At 41.1% G+C, this 19,221-nt stretch overlaps 1 protein-coding gene across 6 annotated transcripts in view; it reads left to right on the plus strand.

Annotated features, from left to right (window-relative positions):
* Positions 1 to 1,293: 1,293 nt before the first annotated feature.
* Positions 1,294 to 19,221, plus strand: part of TRIM44 (tripartite motif containing 44) — a 118,947-nt gene continuing 101,019 nt past the window's right edge. For 4 of the 6 annotated variants that reach the window (XR_012333519.1, XR_012333520.1, XM_019948347.3 and 1 more), the window contains exon 1: positions 1,294 to 2,292. Coding sequence is in view for 4 of the 6 variants with exons in the window: in XM_019948347.3 (XP_019803906.1) it covers positions 1,621 to 2,292 (672 nt within the window). In the remaining 2 variants the exon portion in view is untranslated. The remainder of the gene's footprint in view (positions 2,293 to 19,221) is intronic. The other 2 variants (XM_019948348.3, XM_019948349.3) reach the window with 2 other exon arrangements.

Raw genomic sequence — 19,221 nt, forward strand, 5'->3', positions numbered from 1 at the left:
TTTTTGTGAAGATCATCTGGAAATCCTAGATCAAAAGTATCTAAGGGACTCAGTGAAAAACACACCATTCCATCCCCTTTCCTTCTTCTCAACCACATCTCCGCCTCTCTCTGGACTAGATCAAAATGTTCATTTCCTCTCCCAAGTACAAATCGAAAGCTCTTCAATGAGCGGTGAGACATATATATGGGGTAGAGGTGAGGAGTTGCTTACACCAGCAGCCAGCCAAAACGTGTCAAAAATGTTTAAAACCTCCTTCAAAGGGTCATTATGTGCACTAAATATAAATCATGCCAATAATAGTTAAAATGTAGTGAATATCTACAAGGCAGGCACCTTTACATTTCATTCACAAAATGGCCCCATGAGGTACGTACTACCATTATTTCCACTTTACATATATATGTACTTTATATATATAAAGTGGAAAACAGAACGATCAGTTAGCTTCTTCATGGTTGCAAAGCCAATAAGTTGTAGTACCAGGATTTGAGGGTCCTTGGGCAGTGGCTCTTCCAAACTTGGGAGCCACAAAAAGATCTAGCCCGATTCTTGGCACTTCAGTATTGGTTAATAAATAACAGTCCCTTTCCTTTCTCTTGGAATCCGATCTGAATCTAGATGGCCTCCTTACATAGAGGATAAGGTCTGCACACTGGAACTCTCACTCCACAAATACTGTCTCTCCCTACCTACCTCCCCTGACATCTCAGCCAAACCCAAGGCAAGCTCTCAAAAAAAGGCGCAGAGGTTACGATCCTGGAGGTTCTGAGCCCCTAGGAGAGCAGGAATGCAAATAGACTTTGCAAATAGGCAAAGCATAGAATCGCTTTAGATAGAAAACGTCTGTTTGCTCAACCTGACTCTGATTCCCTGAGCCTGGGAGAGCAAACACAACCCTTCCCCCTGAAAATCCCAAGGGGTCAGGTTCAGTCTGGTAAACAACACTCCGTCCTGGCATCTTGCAGAACAGGCAGCAGAGGGGACTGGGACGGGCAGCAACAAATTGGAAGGAGGGAGGCTGAAATGCACCTGTACACCTGCCTAGTGGCCTTGAAAAGTCAGGTTGGCACCTCTCAGGGAGGAAGTGGAGGAGGAGGGGCCCAATTCCCGCCTCCAGAGTGAGCTGGAGTGAATCAGAGACCTCATCCATCCTCTCCCTCCTTCGGGGATGCTGAACCCCTGCGGGAAACGCAGAAAAGGGCCATTGCCACTTTAAATGACTCAGGAAGTGAAAACGGGCCGCCTGACGGGGACAGGGAAAGTGGAACCGGGGCGGCGCGGGGGCCGGCGGCACCGCGCTCGCCGGGGCAGCGGGGGGGCCGAGCGGGCGGCGCGGCGCAGGGGCCGACGGGGGCGCTGGGCGGCTGCGCCGGAAGTGCCCAGAACGCCGGAGGAAGCACAGCGGCCGCCAGGCTGCCGAGCCGGCGGCGAGGCCCTGTGCTCCTGGGCTGGGTGCAGACTGCTGGGAACAGGCGGCAGCGGCGCCGAGGCTGCGGGACACGGCGCGGCCAGTCTGCGGGACGGGCCCCAGGTGGGGAGGAGGACGCGAGGAGGCCGCGCCGAGGCCAGGCAGCGAGCTCTGAAGCCCGGAGACCCGGGCCGCGGCACAGCTCCCACATGGCCTCCGGAGGGGGCGCGGCCTTCGAGGAGCTGCCGCCCGACGGCACGTGTGATGAGTGCGAGCCAGACGAGGCTCCGGGAGCCGAGGAAGTGTGCCAGGAATGCGGCTTCTGCTACTGCCGCCGCCACGCGGAGGCGCACGGGCAGAAGTTCCCCAGGCACCACCTGGCCGAGTACGTCCACGAAGCCGCCCAGGCCTGGACCCCGGGAGCCCGGGGGGATGGGGCGGGAGAGGAAGAAGTCGAGGCCCAGGTAGAGAACGAGAAGGCCCTAGAAAGCGAGGCGGGGGAAGAGAGCGAGTCCGAGGAAGACTGTGAGTCCGAAGAAGAGAGTCAGACGGAGGAGGAGAGCGAAGACGAGAGTGAGGAAGACAGTGAGGAAGACAGTGAGGAAGAAATGGAGGATGAGCAAGAGAGTGAAGCAGAGGAAGACAACCAGGAGGAAGGAGAATCGGAAGCGGAGGGAGAAACTGAGGCAGAAAGCGAATTTGACCCAGAAATAGAAATGGAAGCGGAGAGAGTGGCCAAGAGGAAGTGTCCGGACCATGGGCTCGATTTGAGTACCTATTGCCAGGAAGATAAGCAGCTCATCTGTGTCCTGTGCCCAGTCATTGGGGCACATCAGGGCCACCAGCTCTCCACCCTAGACGAAGCCTTCGAAGAACTAAGAGTAAGTATTGGTCATTCAGAGCATAGGCCAGGAGGTCAGGACACCTGGGTTTCAACCCAGGGGGCCTCCCTGTGGCCACATTAACTTTCACCATGTCCCTAAAAAGCTGGTCTGTTCATCTTGTTGGGAGCAGTGATTATTGACTCTTTTTGATTGACGTCCTTTGAGAGTAAGATGAAAGTTCTGGACTCTGACCCTAGAAAAATAAATGTACAAAATCTAGTTTACAATTTCTGGAAAATTATAAGCTTCTCGTCTCCGTATCCCAGGTAAAGCATTCCTTGGGATTTTGACTCCACTTAAGCCTATTCCCACAACATCTTCATTGTTGAGACTGGTTAAGGCTCTTGACAAGGAATTGGTAAACCATGGTTTCACCAGATGGATCCAAGCAGTTGGTTCCTCTATAGTGAAAAGACTCCCTAAGGTTGTGGTTTTGATGATAATTTCATGTGTGCCTCTGAGTTCCTTTTAGGTTCTTCATGTTTGGTAGTTGTTTGGAAAGGAGGGTGAGAAGGTGGAGGCAAAATTGGGATGGGAGTGGGTGTTCCCTTGTCCTCTATCTTTTGCAGGAGGGCAGGGCCTTTATCTTGGACCTTGCTGGTCCCCTAGAACTGTGTATGGAAATCTTACAAATATTAATAAATATTTATTGAATGAATGAATTTGCAGATGATTTGCTTTTTATTTATATTGTGGATATTTACAATCAGTGAGAGAGACAGCTGGAGTTAACCAGGCAGGAAAGTTTGAGTGATCAGTTCATTAGTTATTGTTGTCATCATGACATCTTTTGTTTCCTGAAGCAACTTTGCAGTTGCTGGCACTGGGATAACAAATATTTTGATAATGAAAATCCCCTATATTAAGATTTTCTCTTTTTTATTGTAAAATACACACTCAAAAGTGTATAAAAACATACGCACAGTCTAACAAATAACTATAAAGCAAATACTAATGTAACCTCCACCCCGATTAAGAAATAGAATATTAGGAGCAATATTGAAGCCCCATGCCCTTTTTATAATTTTCTAGTTATAACCATCTCCCTTCTCCATAGGTCACCATTATCCTGACTTTTGTGGTGATAATATCCTTGCTTATCTTTATACTTTTACCACACATTTATGTATTTCTAAACTTATTTGAACTTGACACTATTGATATTGTATTGTTATCATGCTTTCTTTTGGGTTTTGCTTTATTTTTTCAACATTGTGTTTGTGAGATTCTTCCAGTGAGTGGCTGTGGTTTGTCCATATTCATTGTTGTATAGAATTCCATTTTATAAATATGCCGCAAGTTACCTATTCTGTCAAGGGTGAACATTTGATTTCCAGATTCTGGAACTTCTAGTTATTATAAACAGTGTTGCTATAAACATTCTTGTTCATGTCTCCTGCTGCACATCTACATACATTTAAATGGAATATAAACCTAGGAGTGTGATTGTTGGGTAACACACTGTGCATATCTTCAATAATATTAGATGTTGTCAGCTATTTTCCAAAGTGGTTGCACCAATTTGCATTGCCATGAAAAGTGTAAGAGAGTTCCTTTTGCTCAGTATTTTCACCAACACTTGTTATTACAGAATTTTTAGTTTTTGTCAGTCATATGGATATGTAGTGGTATCTTCTTGTGGTTTAAATTTGCATTCCTCTGGTCACTGATGACTTTGAGTATCTTTTGTATTTCTTCTTTTGTGAAGTACTCATTCAGGTCTTTTGTTCGTTTCATTTAGGTTGTCTTTTTCTCACTAATTTACAGGAGTTTTTATATTTATATTTTTGACTGTGGTTGATATGGGTTACAAATATCTTCTACTCTGTTTTTCCTTTTTCTTTTTTAAAAAATTGTACCTTGAACAGAGAAGTTCTTCATTTTAATGTAGTAGAATTTATCAATAACTTTCTTTACTATTAGTGCTTTTTGTGTCTCGTTCCACTTAGTATTGATTTTTGGGTAGTGGAGGTAGGGGCTTAGTTTCATTTTTTACCCTGTACAGATAGCCAGTTGCTCTAGCAGCATTTATTGAAAAGCCTATCCTTTCTGTACTGATCTGCTGTGTCACCAGTCATATATCAAGTGCCCATATGTGTATGATGTGTTTCTTGGCTCTTGTATTTTATACCATTGGTCTGTTAGTATATTCCTGTATGAGCTACATGTTTTCTCAGTTACCATAGGTTTGTAACATGTCTTAATATCTGGTAGAGCAAGTCTGTCCACTCTTCTTCTAGAAGAGTGTCTCAGCCAGCCTTGGCCTTTTACATTTCCTAGAATCATACCATGAAGTTCTGTATTAAGAAAAAAAACAAACCTGCAGGACTTTTTTTTTTTTTTGTATTGTATTGTATTGTAATTATAAACCAATATATGGAGAATTAATACCATTACAAAATGAAGTCTTCTGATCCATTTATTTAGGTCTTTTTATTGCCTCACAATAAAGTTTTGTAATTTTTTTTTCTGAAAGATCTTGGACATCATTCTGAAATTTATTCCTGGATACTTACAGTTTTATAGTATTGTAAAAAATGTTTTTAATTTTTGTTTTCTAATTGTATATAGGAATATGATAAACTTTCATATATTGATTTTCGTATTAAACTGTCTTACATATTCTAATAATCTGTAAATTTATTCTACACACATGATCATATTATTTGCAAGAGGGAAAGCTTTTGTATCTTTTCAGTCCTTATGCCTGTTCTTTTTTTTTTTTTTTCCCCTTGCCTTAATGCTTTGGATAGGACCTCCAGTATAATGTTGAATAGAAGGGATAGTGAATATTTGTGCCTTGTTCTTAATTGAGGGATAATTCATAACATTTCACAAGTGTGCTAGTGGGTTTTTTCCCCACAGATATATTTAATTAGATTAAGAAAGTTCCCTTCTAGTCCCAGTTTAAGAGTTTTTCTTAATATTGAATGGATATTGAATTTTATCAAATGCTTTTTCTGCATCTGTTGCATGTTCGTGTGATTTTACTCTTTTATTGATGTGATGAATTACATTAACTGATATACTTATTAAATTAAATTTAAAAATCAGTATTATGTTCACATGTTTCAAAAGCCTCTTTTTCACCTTTGGTAACCACTTTTATTAGTTTTTTGCTTATCGTTCAAGTGTTTGTTTTTTCAGATACAGGTGTGTACATATATATGGTCTTATTTCCATCCCTTCATTAGTATATTTTACAGTTAAAACAACCTGGCATTTCTGGGAGAAACTCAACTTGGTTGTGATGAAGTATCCTTATGTTTTTGAATTTAGTTTATTAATAATTTATGTAGGATTTTTTCATTCATATTTATGGGAGAAGTTAACTTGTAAATTTCCTTTCTTGTAGCGTCCTCATGAGATTTTGCTATCAAGGTTATGTTGACTTCATAGTATGAGTCAGGAAGTGTTGCTTCTCATGTATTTTCTCTCTCTTTTAATGTTCTGGAAGTGTATTATATAAGATTGGAATATTTCTTCCTAGAATGATTGGTAGAACTGACCAGGGAAGCCATCTGGATCTGAAAAGAGAGAGAAAGAATTAATTTTGTTGTTTTGTATCCAACATTGGATACATTTGTTTTGTATCCAGTCCATTGACTGTGGATTCAATTTATTTGGTGGTTATAGGTCTGTCCAGGTTATGTATTTTTCTTTAAGTCAATTTTGATAAGTTACATTTTCCTAGAAGTTTGTCCATTTTGTCTAAATTTTCAAATGTACTAGTATAGATTTGTGAATCATATCCTCTTATTATCTTTTTTCATGGTGTAGCTATCCTCTTTATTCCTTTAAGAACAGTAAGCATGTTGATTTATAATCTGTCACTGATAATTCCAGTATTTGAGGACTTTATAGACCTTTCTCTGCTAGCTATTGTTTTTGTGGTGTTTTTTAGGTTTCCTTCTTTCCTTTTGTGCTTGTTATGTTCGAGTAGCTTTTCATTGCCTTGAAAAATTATTTGTGGGGATTTCCCAAGCCTTGGCCTGAAGCTGTAGTCTTCGAAAGAGCATTTGAGTTTGCTTCTGATAAGGCCTAAGTGTACAGCTTGTTTAGGACCCCCTTAAACTAAATTAATTGCATGAGAGATTTCTTGGAACAGATTTTCAGGAGGTGCCTGTCCAAATTTACAGCCTCTTAAAGAATTTCTTTCATCCTGTCCTGCACCCCATCCCCCCACCGCCCCGTTTTGTTCGGCTCCAAGGCATGGCTCCCCACACTCCTCTTTGGAGGGTGAGATAGCGGCAACTTTAGTTTGTCTTTACTCTAGAATTTTACTCTTTGGCAGGGGTAGGAGGGTCAAAAGTCTGTATGGAAAGGGTCTCCTTTAAATGTCCCACTCTGAGCATGTTGTAGGCTTTGCTTTCTTTTATCTTCTTTCCCCCTGCCCACCTCACTTTCTGCCTATAATCAAATGCACATCCCAGTTTCTTGTGATCGGTAAATGTACTCAGATCAGTAGAGCTGTTTCCTGTACTCTGCTTATGTTAACACTGGAACAGTATTACTTAACTATAGACCTTATTAGACGTTCACCAGTTTTTCCTCTAATGATTCTGTACCAGGGTCCTCTGGCCATATTACATTTTCTTGTTTTCGATGATCATGATAGTTTTGAGGAGTGCCAGTCAGGTATTTGGTAGACTGTCTCTCCGTTTGGATTAGTCTGATGTTTTTCTCATGGTGAAACTGGAATTGTGGGTTTTGGGGCAATATAAATTCTCTTTTATGTTTTGCTTTTTTCACTTATCAGTATGTCTTGGAAATCATTCCATAGAGGTGCCTATTTATTTATTCATTTTAGCTGCAAATACTCTAGTGAGTGTCAGTCATTAAATTCTTAATTTATGATATTGTGTTTTTCAACTCTAGAATGCCTGTTTGGTTGTTTTTTTTAAAGATCCATTTCTCTTTATCTTTTGGGATCTGATTCTTGGTTATATGCCACATTTTCATGATTATTCTCATCTCATAATTTTTCATTCAATACCAGACATTGTGTTTAAAAGAACTGTAGACACTAGAGTCATATTTTCCCCCCTCAGAAAGGGCATACCATTTGCTCTGTTAGGCAGCTAGGATGAAGGGCTGATCGTTTTTATTCAATAAAAATTTGAACTTGTTTAGAGCTTGTTTGTAGCTTTAATTAGTTTCATTTCACCTCTGGTTTCATATATTTTGAGGGCAGTGTACATTTACTTATTGACAAGAAAGTAGGTCTCTTGGAATATTAAAAGTGGCTTGGCATGATGATGGTGAGAGAAGAGGATCTTTGTTATACTGCATTCATTCATTCATTCACCAAGTATTTATTGAGCATTGGCCAAGGGCAGGTGCTTTCTAAGCATTGAGAATATAGCAAAATGGAAGAAGTCCCTGCTTCTACTGGAGTATACATTGTGTTGGAAGGAAATAGAGAGCAACAAATGCTCAAATAAACATGTAATAACTGTTAATAAAGAAAAAATAAAACACAGTGTGGGATTAGAGAGGAACAGGAAGTATCCTAGCTCTGCCGCTTGCTTTTTGACCTTGGACAAGTTATTTTAACAGTTTGGCCTTGTTTCTGTATCTCTAAAGTGGGTATAAAGTTAAGAAATCAAGTAGTGTTTTTGTGAGAATACAATAACTTAGTTTGTGATAACACTTTAACAATGCTTAACACACTGTAAGTGCTCTTTAAATGTTAGCTGTTGTTTTTATTATTATTAATAGGAGGAGTCTAGTTAAATGCACAAGTTCAGAGTTGAGAGGGATTTGAACAATATATGTTTTGATATCTCAGTGCCAAACCGGGCTGTGAGTGGCTAATATTGGTGGTAGAAGGCCAAATTGTTGGCGAGGGCTAGAGTAAAGCAAACTGCAGAGCGGGCCAGAATGGACAGAAAACCAGGGTGACTGTACAGCCAGAAGGGATCCGAGCAGAGGCAACGTGGAGGCTAATGCCTCAAGGACTAAGGTGAACACCTTGAAGGGATAAGTTGAACCCTAATCACTGAAGTGACTTTTAAAGTCCTACCTTTCCTCTTGTGCTGTATTTCCAGTGTGGCTCCAGAGCATTTGGTCTCCAAAGGATCCTGTGGGTCCAGATTTGAATTGAGCCTGTGCTCCAGTTTTATCGTAGGAATATAGTTACACAGCCCATATTATGACCTCACATCTGGTTCATAAACTCTCAGATATGCCGGTTTCTCTTATTGTGACCGTAATTTGTGGTTCTGAAAATGGGTCATTGGGTCTGACAAAGGAGCTTGATCTGGTTCATGGATATTTTCATATGAAAATTCTTAAGTTGTCAAGGGAATTTGCATTCATAGCTATATTTAATGAATCATTTTGTTCAACAGTATAAGTGCAATTACATGTATTCAGAACTCTAGACCAGTAATTTAAAAAATTATTTTGAACATAACCTACAGTAGGGGTTATGTTCAGATAACCACTATATGTAAATATAGTTTACATTGTGGTCTAGTTTACATACACACACGCACACACACATACTTTAACTCAAACGGAGCACTGTTAACGTTATTGCATATGATGTGTTCTGTTTGTATTCTATTCTGTTCAAAAAAATTTCTGGATTCTCCCAATAAATAGATTTCATTGTACCCTAATGGGTCATGTCCTGTAGTTTGAAAAACACTTGTCTCGTTCACTCTAAGATCACCTGAAGAAAAGGTGGAGTCTTATAAAATGGCAAAGGGAGAAATGATTGGCAGAGTTCTGCAAGTACTTATAAGCATCTATGGAGTTCTTAACATGGCTTTGTTATGGACAGATCCAAAAGTTTTGAAATCACTCCCTTTGCCCTTGAGTGTGTCTTTAAGATGGGTATTTGGAAAGAAGAATGTTTGGTTAAGTGACAGAACAACTGCAGGGGCGCCCCAACGAGGGGGCTCCAGTGGCAGGGCGGTCGGGAGGGTACAGGCATATTCTCCGGACAGCTGTGACTCTGGAGGGGCTGGAGATGGGGGTATGCCGCTGCTGTGTCTTGTAATGGCCGGCGGCTCTGGCTCTGTGCTCAGCTCATAAGAAGCTCTGGCAGGGAGGCAGAAGGTTGAATGTCTGCTGTAATTTCCCTATTTATGTTTTTATTCTTGACTAAAAGGATTTGGAGTACCTTCTAATAAAACCATTAAGTGCTGTCTACACAGTGGTTCAGTCTGTGTCTTATTTATTTGTATAGAATAAGACAAAAGCTAAGACTAAGGTAAAGGGAATGATTGAAGCTGCCACAAATGGTTGATGGAAAGTTAAAGTGAGGCCTCCCGTTCTGGGATTCTCCATCTCAGTCTACTCTTCAAAATGTACTTTCTTTACCTGTAATAAGTCTGGGACGTATGCAGTGAAGAGGACAGACAGGGCCCTAGCTTTTATGGAGTTTACCCTTTAGCTGGGGAGAGAGATAAGGTAGGGTAATTTTGGATGGTAGTGTGTACTATGAAAACAATAAGTCATAGCAACGAAAGAGTGAGTGATGTGGCAGGAGGGCAGGAGGGAGTTACTTTTGACCAAGTAGTCATGGAAGGTGTCTCTGAGCATGTGACATTAAGGCAGAGACCTGAATTATGAGATCTTGCAGAGATCTAGAGAAAACCTCCTATTGTGTTACCACTCAGTGCCTTTTGCACGAAGTCCAGTGATTCATAGCAGAGATGATCGGTTTGGTTCATAGGACTCTTCAAAAAGGAATTAGATGGCTCTTGAAGTGAGAGGAGTAGTGTAGTTCTGGCAATTGTAATGTGCTGTTAACACAGGTGAAAATACTGTGGAGGGAATGTGAGCTTATGGGGATCTCTTTGACAATAGCTCAGTTTTTCAGGGGATTCAACATTCATGGTGATGGAACTTCATTAAAGAGAGCCTAGAGGGCTTCTGCAGGGTTAAGTGGAGGGGAAGAGTCATCTAATTATGTTCAGTTAGGGACGTGGACTCTTCCCACAATCTTTGTTATTAAAATTACAGTTTATAATCTAAGAATTAAGAAAAAGTCTGGGAGAAGAGTGGTTAAGGCGGAAAGAATGGTGAATGCAAAGGCTTTAAGGTAGAGGTGAACTTGGGGTGTTGGAGGGACAGCAGAAAGGTCACTCTGGAGTATATTGGAATGAAAGAGGAGTGGCAGGTGGGTTAAACGGTAGGTTAAACAGTGTGTTTCTCACCTTGTTGCCACATTTTGGAATCACCTGTGGAGGGAGATTCTTTAGAAAATACCTGTGATTGGCCTCAGCCCAGCCTTAAATCAAAATCTTTGGGGATGATCATTCTATAAAAAAGACATATTTTATAGAATGTCTTTCTATTGGGATTTGTCTTCTTTTCATGTTGTGGTTAGACTGGAGTTACTGTTTTTAGGAGGAAGACCACAGAATTAAGGGTACACACTATCAAGAGGATTGTTGAGGGAAAAGGTCCATACTTTCCCTGCTCTCTCCCAAGAATCCAGTGCCCTCTTTTTTCTCTTCCCTGACCTTTCAATCAGAATAGATTAATAGGTTAATAGGCATATTGTACTATTAGATGACTGCTTTTCAGGGTAAGGTTGCTGATGCAGTAGGTGTATTATTCTTAAGCCCCTCTGGGGATAAAGGACTATGTGTCTGTGGCACCACCTTTTCTTGACCACAGCCCACAATATGGAGGTTGCCCTGCTGTCCACTGATAACACCCACCTTTTCTCTTCCCTTGCATCGGACCCAAACTGAGAAGCCAGAGATCTGTCAGTGTCAGTGCGCAGTGTGTCTTCTGCTTGAAGTTACAGTTCAATCTGGGATAACTAGCTCAGTTTCACGCTCCTGTTCCTGTTGTGGGTTTAATATCCAGAGCCAGGGAGTAAATCTGTTGTGCAGCAGGAAGGAGCACAGAGACTAATGGACCTCTCAGAAGAGAAGACAAGAGTACAGACCAAGAAGGGGTGAAACAAAAACTTCAGTGCGGATATGTGGGGCAGAGATGAGAATCTTGTTTGTGGGTGTGTGTGCGACTATGATAGGGATCAAGCCAACATGACATTGGGGGATAAAAAAATCAATATTGATGCCCTTTTCCGATGTCAAAAATGAATCAAGGGGCTTCCCTGTTGGTGCAGTGGTTGGGAGTCTGCCTGCCGATGCAGGGGACACGGGTTCGTGCCCCGGTCCGGGAAGATCCCACATGCCGCAGAGCAGCTGGGCCCGTGAGCCATGGCCGCTGAGCCTGCGTGTCCGGAGCCTGTGCTCTGCAACAGGAGAGGCCACAACAGTGAGAAGCCCGTGTATCGCAAAAAAAAAAAAAAAAAAGAGTCAAGAATGAAAAAAAATGAAACCAACCAAGCAAAATCTTCCAGATACTCTAAGTGCTCAGTCTATAATTTATGGCAAGTAACCATATAGGCAATGACTGATGTATATTGTGGTGTGCTAAATTATTCTTGTCGAACATTTAATTATAAATTAAGCTCACTTCAAATGTATTTAGCTAGTTTCTGATCGGGTAGCAGAGCAATCTGCTTTTAACTTCAACAGGATATTAGAGAAAGCATTATACTACATCCAAACTGTAGCATATAGTTAGCTTTTTTGTCAAAAACTGGTGTTTTTAAGTTAATTTTATTTATGTGAATAATTTTTGAGCACTTAAGGTGTGCTACATGACGGATATTGATAAAGAAAGATGCCTGACATCAGGAAGCTTATAGTCTTTTCACATGCTTATTTGCGTATGAATACTAGAAGAGAGGTACAAATAGTATGTCGTGGGGACTCAGAGAAAAGAGAAGTTATTTTCAGCTGGAGATGTGGAATCAGGAAAGATTTCTTAGAGGAAGTGGTATTTGAGGTGGACCTTCAAAGATGGATAGGATTTTACTAGGTAGATATGACTAGAGTGTTAGGCAGCTGTCCTCTGTGTTCCCATAGCAACAGCCTGTACTATTATAGCATTAAATACAGTATACTACATCAATATTATTTCTTCCCACCATGTCTCTGTCTTGCGTGGGTCATAAACTCTTCTTCTAGCGTTAGGACTGTATGTTACACATCTTTGTGTTCCCAGCACCTAGCACAGTGCCTGTTGGAGAGTAGATATACATGAAATATTTGGTAAATGTATGATATGAAGTATAATAATCTCACATAGTCACAGGGCATCAATGAAGAACTGAAAGAGAGAGTGTTGCATAGTGATTTACTATATCAGTGTTTACATTAAGTTTAACTGCATCTGAAATAATGAAATAATTTGGAAAAATCCAAAATAACAGCAGCTCAAACAAGGTGGATGTTTTATTTTCTCTTGTATAGAAGGATGTAGGCAGTCCAAAGCTGGTATAGAGGAACCATGCAGTTATTAGGAATCTAGGCTCTTTCTACCTCTGCTCTGCTATCCTTAGGGTATGGTTCTTGTCATGGACCAAGATGACTCCTGGAGGTCCAGCCAGTACATCTGAGTTCCAGGAGAGCAGGCACGGGAAAGTGAAGATGGGAACACCCCTTTATTTTAAGAGAACCCTCCAGAAGTTGCATGCATTGCTGCTTATGTTTCATTGGCTGGAGTTCAGTCCCATGGCCTTATCTAGTTGCAAGGGAGGATGGGAAACAGTCTTTTCTTCAGGCCATGGTGTGTCCAGCTAAAACTGGAGTCTCTTACTAAGGAAGAATGGGAGAATGAATATGAAAGACCAAGCAGTCTTGCCTTAATTGGCTTTGCAGTCTATGGGTTTGAATCCTGGCTCTGCTACTTATTACCTGTGTCATGTTGGAGAATTCACTCAGTCTCTCTGAATCTTGGTTTCTTCATCTGTAACATGGGCATAATAATTATTTCTCCTTTTTGGGTTGTAGTGAAGAACAAACAAGATGATACATGTAAAGAGCTTAGCACAGTGCCTGGAATATAATAATCCCTCAGCAATTAGTGACTCTTATTATCCTTACAGAGTCAACTAAGGTTCTATTCTGCGTTCAATTCCAGACCAGGTAGTCTGGCAGAAGTAGAAGTTCGGACACCAAGTTTCTTTTGGTGAACGCTGTTCAGCCCCCTCTCCTTCTGTTCCTTCTGACTGCTCTATGCTGGTGGGTAGATAGGCTGGTGAAAAACTTGTCTTCAGAGAAGAGGCTCCTGTATATTTCAGTGTCCTGCTGGTGCCATGTGCACTAGCTAACCAAAACACAGCTGGTGTGTCTAATTTTAGGTTTCCAAGTCTTGCTGGTTGTCCTCTTTAAATTCTGTTTTACATTCTGAACTGTAGGAAATTTTTATAGAAGTGGAGAGGAGGCAGGGGCAGTACACCCTTTATTTTCTAGTTAGAAAATAGCCTCTGTTTTCTTTCCAGTAGGCAGTCGTGGGGGAAAGAGGTTAGAGGCACCCCTACTGTTCTCCACTCTGTTCTTTGGGTCTCTGTGAACCCTGGCAGGGTAATCTGTGTTGAGTGAAAGACTCTGACTTCATGTGTGTGAAGAATGGAAATGCTAGCCTTTAGCTGAGGTTATAAAACTAAGAGAGTCTAGAAACTCTTATCTGCTGTTGAATTTTGAGGCTCTTTCCCGAGATTAGAATAATAATAATAATTATTAAGTGGCTTTAGGTCAGGTGCTTTTCACCTCATTATTTCAGTTGATCTCAATATAACTCCCACAATAACCTGTATTATTCTGATTCTCATTTTACAGATGAGAAAACTGATACTCAAAGAGGTTGAGCTTTGTGGAAGTTCACCTAGTTTGTAAGTGGAAGGATTAGGATTTGAATCCAGGTCTAACCCCAAAGGACATTTTCATTCACCCATCCCATTTAGCCTCTACTCTTAATTATTCTCACTTACATTTAACCTTTCTAAGTTGTACTGACGCAATCTCCTGATGTTTATTATCTCTGTGAAGGTATTTAGTAGATACTTTATGAATATTCTAATCAGACTATTAAAACTATTCTTTCCCAGGCTTCCCTGGTGGCGCAGTGGTTGAGAGTCCGCCTGCCGATGCAGGGGACACGGGTTCGTGCCCTGGTCCGGGAGGATCCCATGTGCCGCGGAGCGGCTGCGCCTGTGAGCCATGGCCGCTGAGCCTGCGTGTCCGGAGCCTGTTGCTCCGCAGCGGGAGAGGCCACAACAGTGAGAGGCCCGCGTACCACAAAAAACAAACAAACAAACAAAACAAAAACAAACAAAAAAACTATTCTTTCCCTTCCATCTGGATTTTTCTTCCTAGATATTTTACAGAGTATTTTGATTGTATCAGATTGTTTTGTTCATTTTTTTCCATTCAGCACTTCTCTAGCTCAGTACTTGATACTTAGCAGTCAGTCACTCAATAGACTTAATCACTTAATAATAACAATAACAACAATGATAACTAAAATTTATTGAGAACTTAGTAGGTACCAGGTTCTGTGCTATAAACTTCCTACATATTATGTCATTTAATTTTTACCACAATTTTTTGAGGTACAGTTTCATTAAGATATTTTTCTATGTTGTTTGAAATTAGTGGCGTGGTGTTTTTTTCCTTTGATCTATTCACTCAGTCAGGTGGAGTATTTGGGGCTGTAGGGAATTTAACAGTGAACAATTCTAAGTACTGGTCTCATGGAGCTTTTGTTGTCAGAGCAAAACAGACACAAGCAAGTTAAACAGTAAATAACATTTAAAATAATGATAAATGCCATGAATAACAAACTAGGGGAAGGAGAAAGAGAGTGGCTGGAATGGGGAATGAGAGAGAGGCTGTTTAAGGATCTGACAAGGACTGGGTATAGTTAGAGCCAGTGGTGGGAAGATCTGGTGGCATAGTGATCTGAATGGAGGAAGTAAGCGAGTGTAGAAGCACTGAGATGGAACAAGCTTACTGAGGATAAAAAAGATGGCTGGAGGATAATGAGTCAGGGTTCCAGATAGCGGGTAGTAGATGAGGTCAGACTGTCAAGTAGGCCATGGTAAAGATACTGGATTTCCTTCTGAGTAGCCATAGACTGTTTAAGCAGGAGAATGAGTGATCTGATTCACGTTCTTAAAATTTCCCTCTGGTGCCTGTGTGGGGAATGGAGTGTAGGGTAGGCGAGTGGGAGTGGTGTTGCTCCTTGGATTAGGACCAAACAGGGAATAGTGGAGATGGTGAAGAGTAGTTGGACTTGGCCTGTGTTTTAGAGTTAGGTCTGAAAAGACTTGGGGGTAGGTTTGCTCAGGCCCCCAAAATATTTTGGATCTAAGCAACTATATAAAGGTGGTTGCCTAACATAGGAGTGGATTTGGAGTTGGAAAATCAAGTCATGTGAAGAAGATGGTAAAGAATTTTTGGACATGGCGTGGTGAAACTAAAATTTTATGGCGTACTAAAATTCAGTTTCATTTCCTTTTGTCAGGGCTTTGCTTTCTGATTGGATTCCTTCGGAGGACTTCTTACATATTCTATCTCCCAGTCCTTTTCCACCGTTTCTCCCAAAAAAACCTTTTTGTGAAAATGATAGAAAGTTGGATTGATTTTTTTTTTTTTAAGCATGGTAGCAACACAAGGCTAGTGGGATAGGAAAAAACCAAAATACGCAGCCAGTATTCTTTCTGAACTCAGCATCTTCTGATTCTTTATAATACAGAATTCAATATTTAGGAACCAGTTTAGGATATTAAGTGATTTACACTTACATTTCTACTGACACATGACTTTTCTTTTGGTGCCCAGCTGGTTATTGGCATTAGACTAGACTGACTCCCATGAAAGTACAGAGACTGGTTGTCAAGATCTTATTCTGATGTCCCTTTTACCTACCATATTCCACTTTTGTTTCTGCCTCTTGCCCATTTTCAAAGAATGTTTGCATTAGAATGAGCTGTATTATTTCTGTGTTTTGGAGTGAATGGATGGACATGTGTTTATGAGGTATTCTGAACCCCTTTGAAGAAAAACATGCCAACTTCCTTGGTGTTCAAACACAAGGACCCTTAGAGACAGAAAACTTTCAGAGGGAGTTCTTGCAGGGGTAGCAACTTCAAATGTCTACAGGGACCAGAAAGGTAATGTAAATGAGAGAAGCCAGCCAGGGTAACTATGGCAAACTGGAGGGAGCTTGCCTTGCCTAAAGCGGGTAGTTGCTACTCAGCTTCAGCCGGTTGCTGCTATGTGGGAGAGGGAGCCCAGTACAGTCATACCTTTCAGATTTTTAGAAGAAGCTGGAAATCTTTATTATGTCGTATCTCCTGGTTTTTAAATGTTGACAATGAATTTAAAATTTCTAGTATGCTGTGTGGGACAACACTCTAAAAACACAACAAAACCAAAGTTGTGTAGGCTGCAGCCTGCAAATCTGTAGGTTCTGATTTGGCCCATTTTCCTCATTTACAGGTTGAGAAACAGAAACTCAGAGATGTAAAATGACTTTTCCAAGCTCATATAGCAATTAGTAGGAATGGAGCCTGAGTCTCCTTTCTCTTTATGCAATGCCCTTTACACTAGGAAAGTTAAACTTTTGGGGGACTTTGGGGAGCGCTCAAGTCCCTTTTCATAGAAAAGTGCATGTACATTGCAAATTCTGTGTACAGCTTTGGGGATTTCAAACTCCCGGAAATAGATACATGAATACTAGGTAGAGAACCCTTTCTTATACCTTTGGTTCATGTTTGCATGCAAAAGGAACAGTGCCCCAGTATTTATACTTAGGCAAACTCATGGAGAGAGACACTCGAAGCAGAAGCCCTAGATCTGTCCTCTCTTCCTCCCTCCCTTCCTTTTTGTATATTAAATCTTAATTAGATAATAGGAATAAATTTATGTAAGTCGAAGACTCTTCCTACTACTATTCCCACTACTAGTCCTTCCAGTCATTGCTTTCTAGTCTTTTACATACATATGTATCACCCATAAAAATGAATAGTTTTATGCTTTTTAAATAAATGATATAGTATGCATTGTTTTGCAACTTTTAAAAAATTCAGCGTTGTGTCTCATTCTTTTTATTTGCTATATCAGATCCCATTTGTTAATTCCATAGTTTATTTGGCCACCCACTATTGATGGATGTTTAGGATGTTGCCCGTTTTTCAGTATTACAAGCAGTGCTGCCATAGATACTGTTTTTCATACCTCCCTGGCCCATGTTAGTGCTTCTCAAGGGGAGAAAGTGAAAAATGGACTTGCTAGGCATGTGATTTCAAAGTAGCTTTATTATATTATATCAGCAACATATGAAAATCCCCAGCCTGCCCAAAGTCTCTCATCACTCGGTATTATCAAATCAAAACTTTTTTTTTCAATGTGATGGATAAGAAATGATAATTACAAGTAAGTTAGAGCATCTTTTACATCTTTTCATATGTGTGTTAGCCGTTTCGCATTTCTGTTATGTTCATATCCTTTGTTGGGATTTTTTTTATGCTTATTTGGCTTTTTCTTATTTACAGGAATCCCTTATGTATTTCCGCATTATTCTTGATACCAACCTCTTCTCTTGTATATGTTATAAATCTTTTTCATTTAGATCTTTTTGATCCTGGTTTTGCTACTGACTAGCTCTGTGATTTGGTGGACATCATTTGACTTCCACAGAACCATTTCTCTCTATTGTACACTGTGAATACACTACCTTTTAGTTATTGTGTTACTGTGTAATGCTAGTTAAACAGTGTATGGGCTCTGTGATTTGGGGGTTTCTCATTTGATTTTCACCAGCCATTTTTCCCAGCTGTAAAGTGAGAATTTTTGGTTTATTGTGAAATGCCAATGAAAGAGCATATGAAAGTGCCTTGGAGAATAAAGAATACCTTCAAATGTAGGCATTTTGTCCTTTCTTTGGCTTTATTATGATTCATCCCTAGGAGTTGGCTTTTATGAAGCATCCCCCATCTCCATAGATGGATCAAACTTTGAGGGGTGTTACACAACATAGCGCTTGTCTTGTTTTAATCTACACTCTTCTTGGGGGAGGAAAGAGGTACATAAACAAGATAGGCTCACATTGAGCTCCTGTGTTCTTGGAATGCATTGTGTGGAATGGAGGTGAGGAAGAGCGGTATCAGGCGAATCTCACTTCTTCACTCACAGTGCTTCCCCCAGGGACTGACATAGCATAATCTGGCCATTTATGGAACCAAATGTCTACAAGGTTAGAATTCGTCTAACTTCTCAATTAGAACACAGGTTTCAGAGGCAACTCCTCCATTCCACCACAGTAGGGAACTCTGAAAGTATTGTCTATTCCAGTTACCTTTTGACTGATGACTGCCCTCTGCAAACAAATAATTAACTAAAACATGATACTACCCGATGGTTTGGGGCCACTCATACTCAAATACCACCTTAGACCTAGACAGCTCTGTGCCCCTGCCCTATGCTTTTGAGGGTCTTTCCTTTGGCCATGGCTGCCCCCTTCTAGACCGCTCTCCAAGTATCCAGGACCCAAGAATTACCTGATGAAATGTCCTGACACTGCGTCCAGGGCCTGCAGAGGCTCTTTCTGAGCCCATCCTCCCAAAGGTGGACCAAACCATTAGACCCCGCCCCTGATATGCGCGTTTGTAGGACCCAGGTGTGGCCAAGGCGACTGTTGGAGAGAGATGTGCCCAGAGCTTGGATGTATTCGCTTGAACATCTGTGTACAATGCTCCTTGAGTTGCAGGAAGGGACTGGGGTGTGCGAAAAGAAAGGAAGTGGCTTTGGGGCCAGGGTTGTCCATTTGTACTCTTACCCAGCTCTGCCACTGTCAGAGGAGGGTCTGCCCAGAGGACCCTCTCCCTTCTGACCAACTGCTTATTTGGTGGGGGAGGGGTTAAAAAAGCTATTGGGGAAGGTTTTTTCACCAGCCGTTTAGAGGCTGGCTCAATACAGACCCCAATTATCTCTGAGAATATTCTCAAAGAGAGAGGGGTGGGGAGGTAGTATGGGTGAATTTCCTGAAGGAAGAGTCTCTGTGCCTCTCCTCTGTCACTCCCCTGGGTAGGCAGTGCTGCGG

The sequence above is a fragment of the Tursiops truncatus genome, chromosome 8 (genome assembly GCF_011762595.2).
Source record: "Tursiops truncatus isolate mTurTru1 chromosome 8, mTurTru1.mat.Y, whole genome shotgun sequence".
NCBI classification, from domain to species: domain Eukaryota; kingdom Metazoa; phylum Chordata; class Mammalia; order Artiodactyla; family Delphinidae; genus Tursiops; species Tursiops truncatus.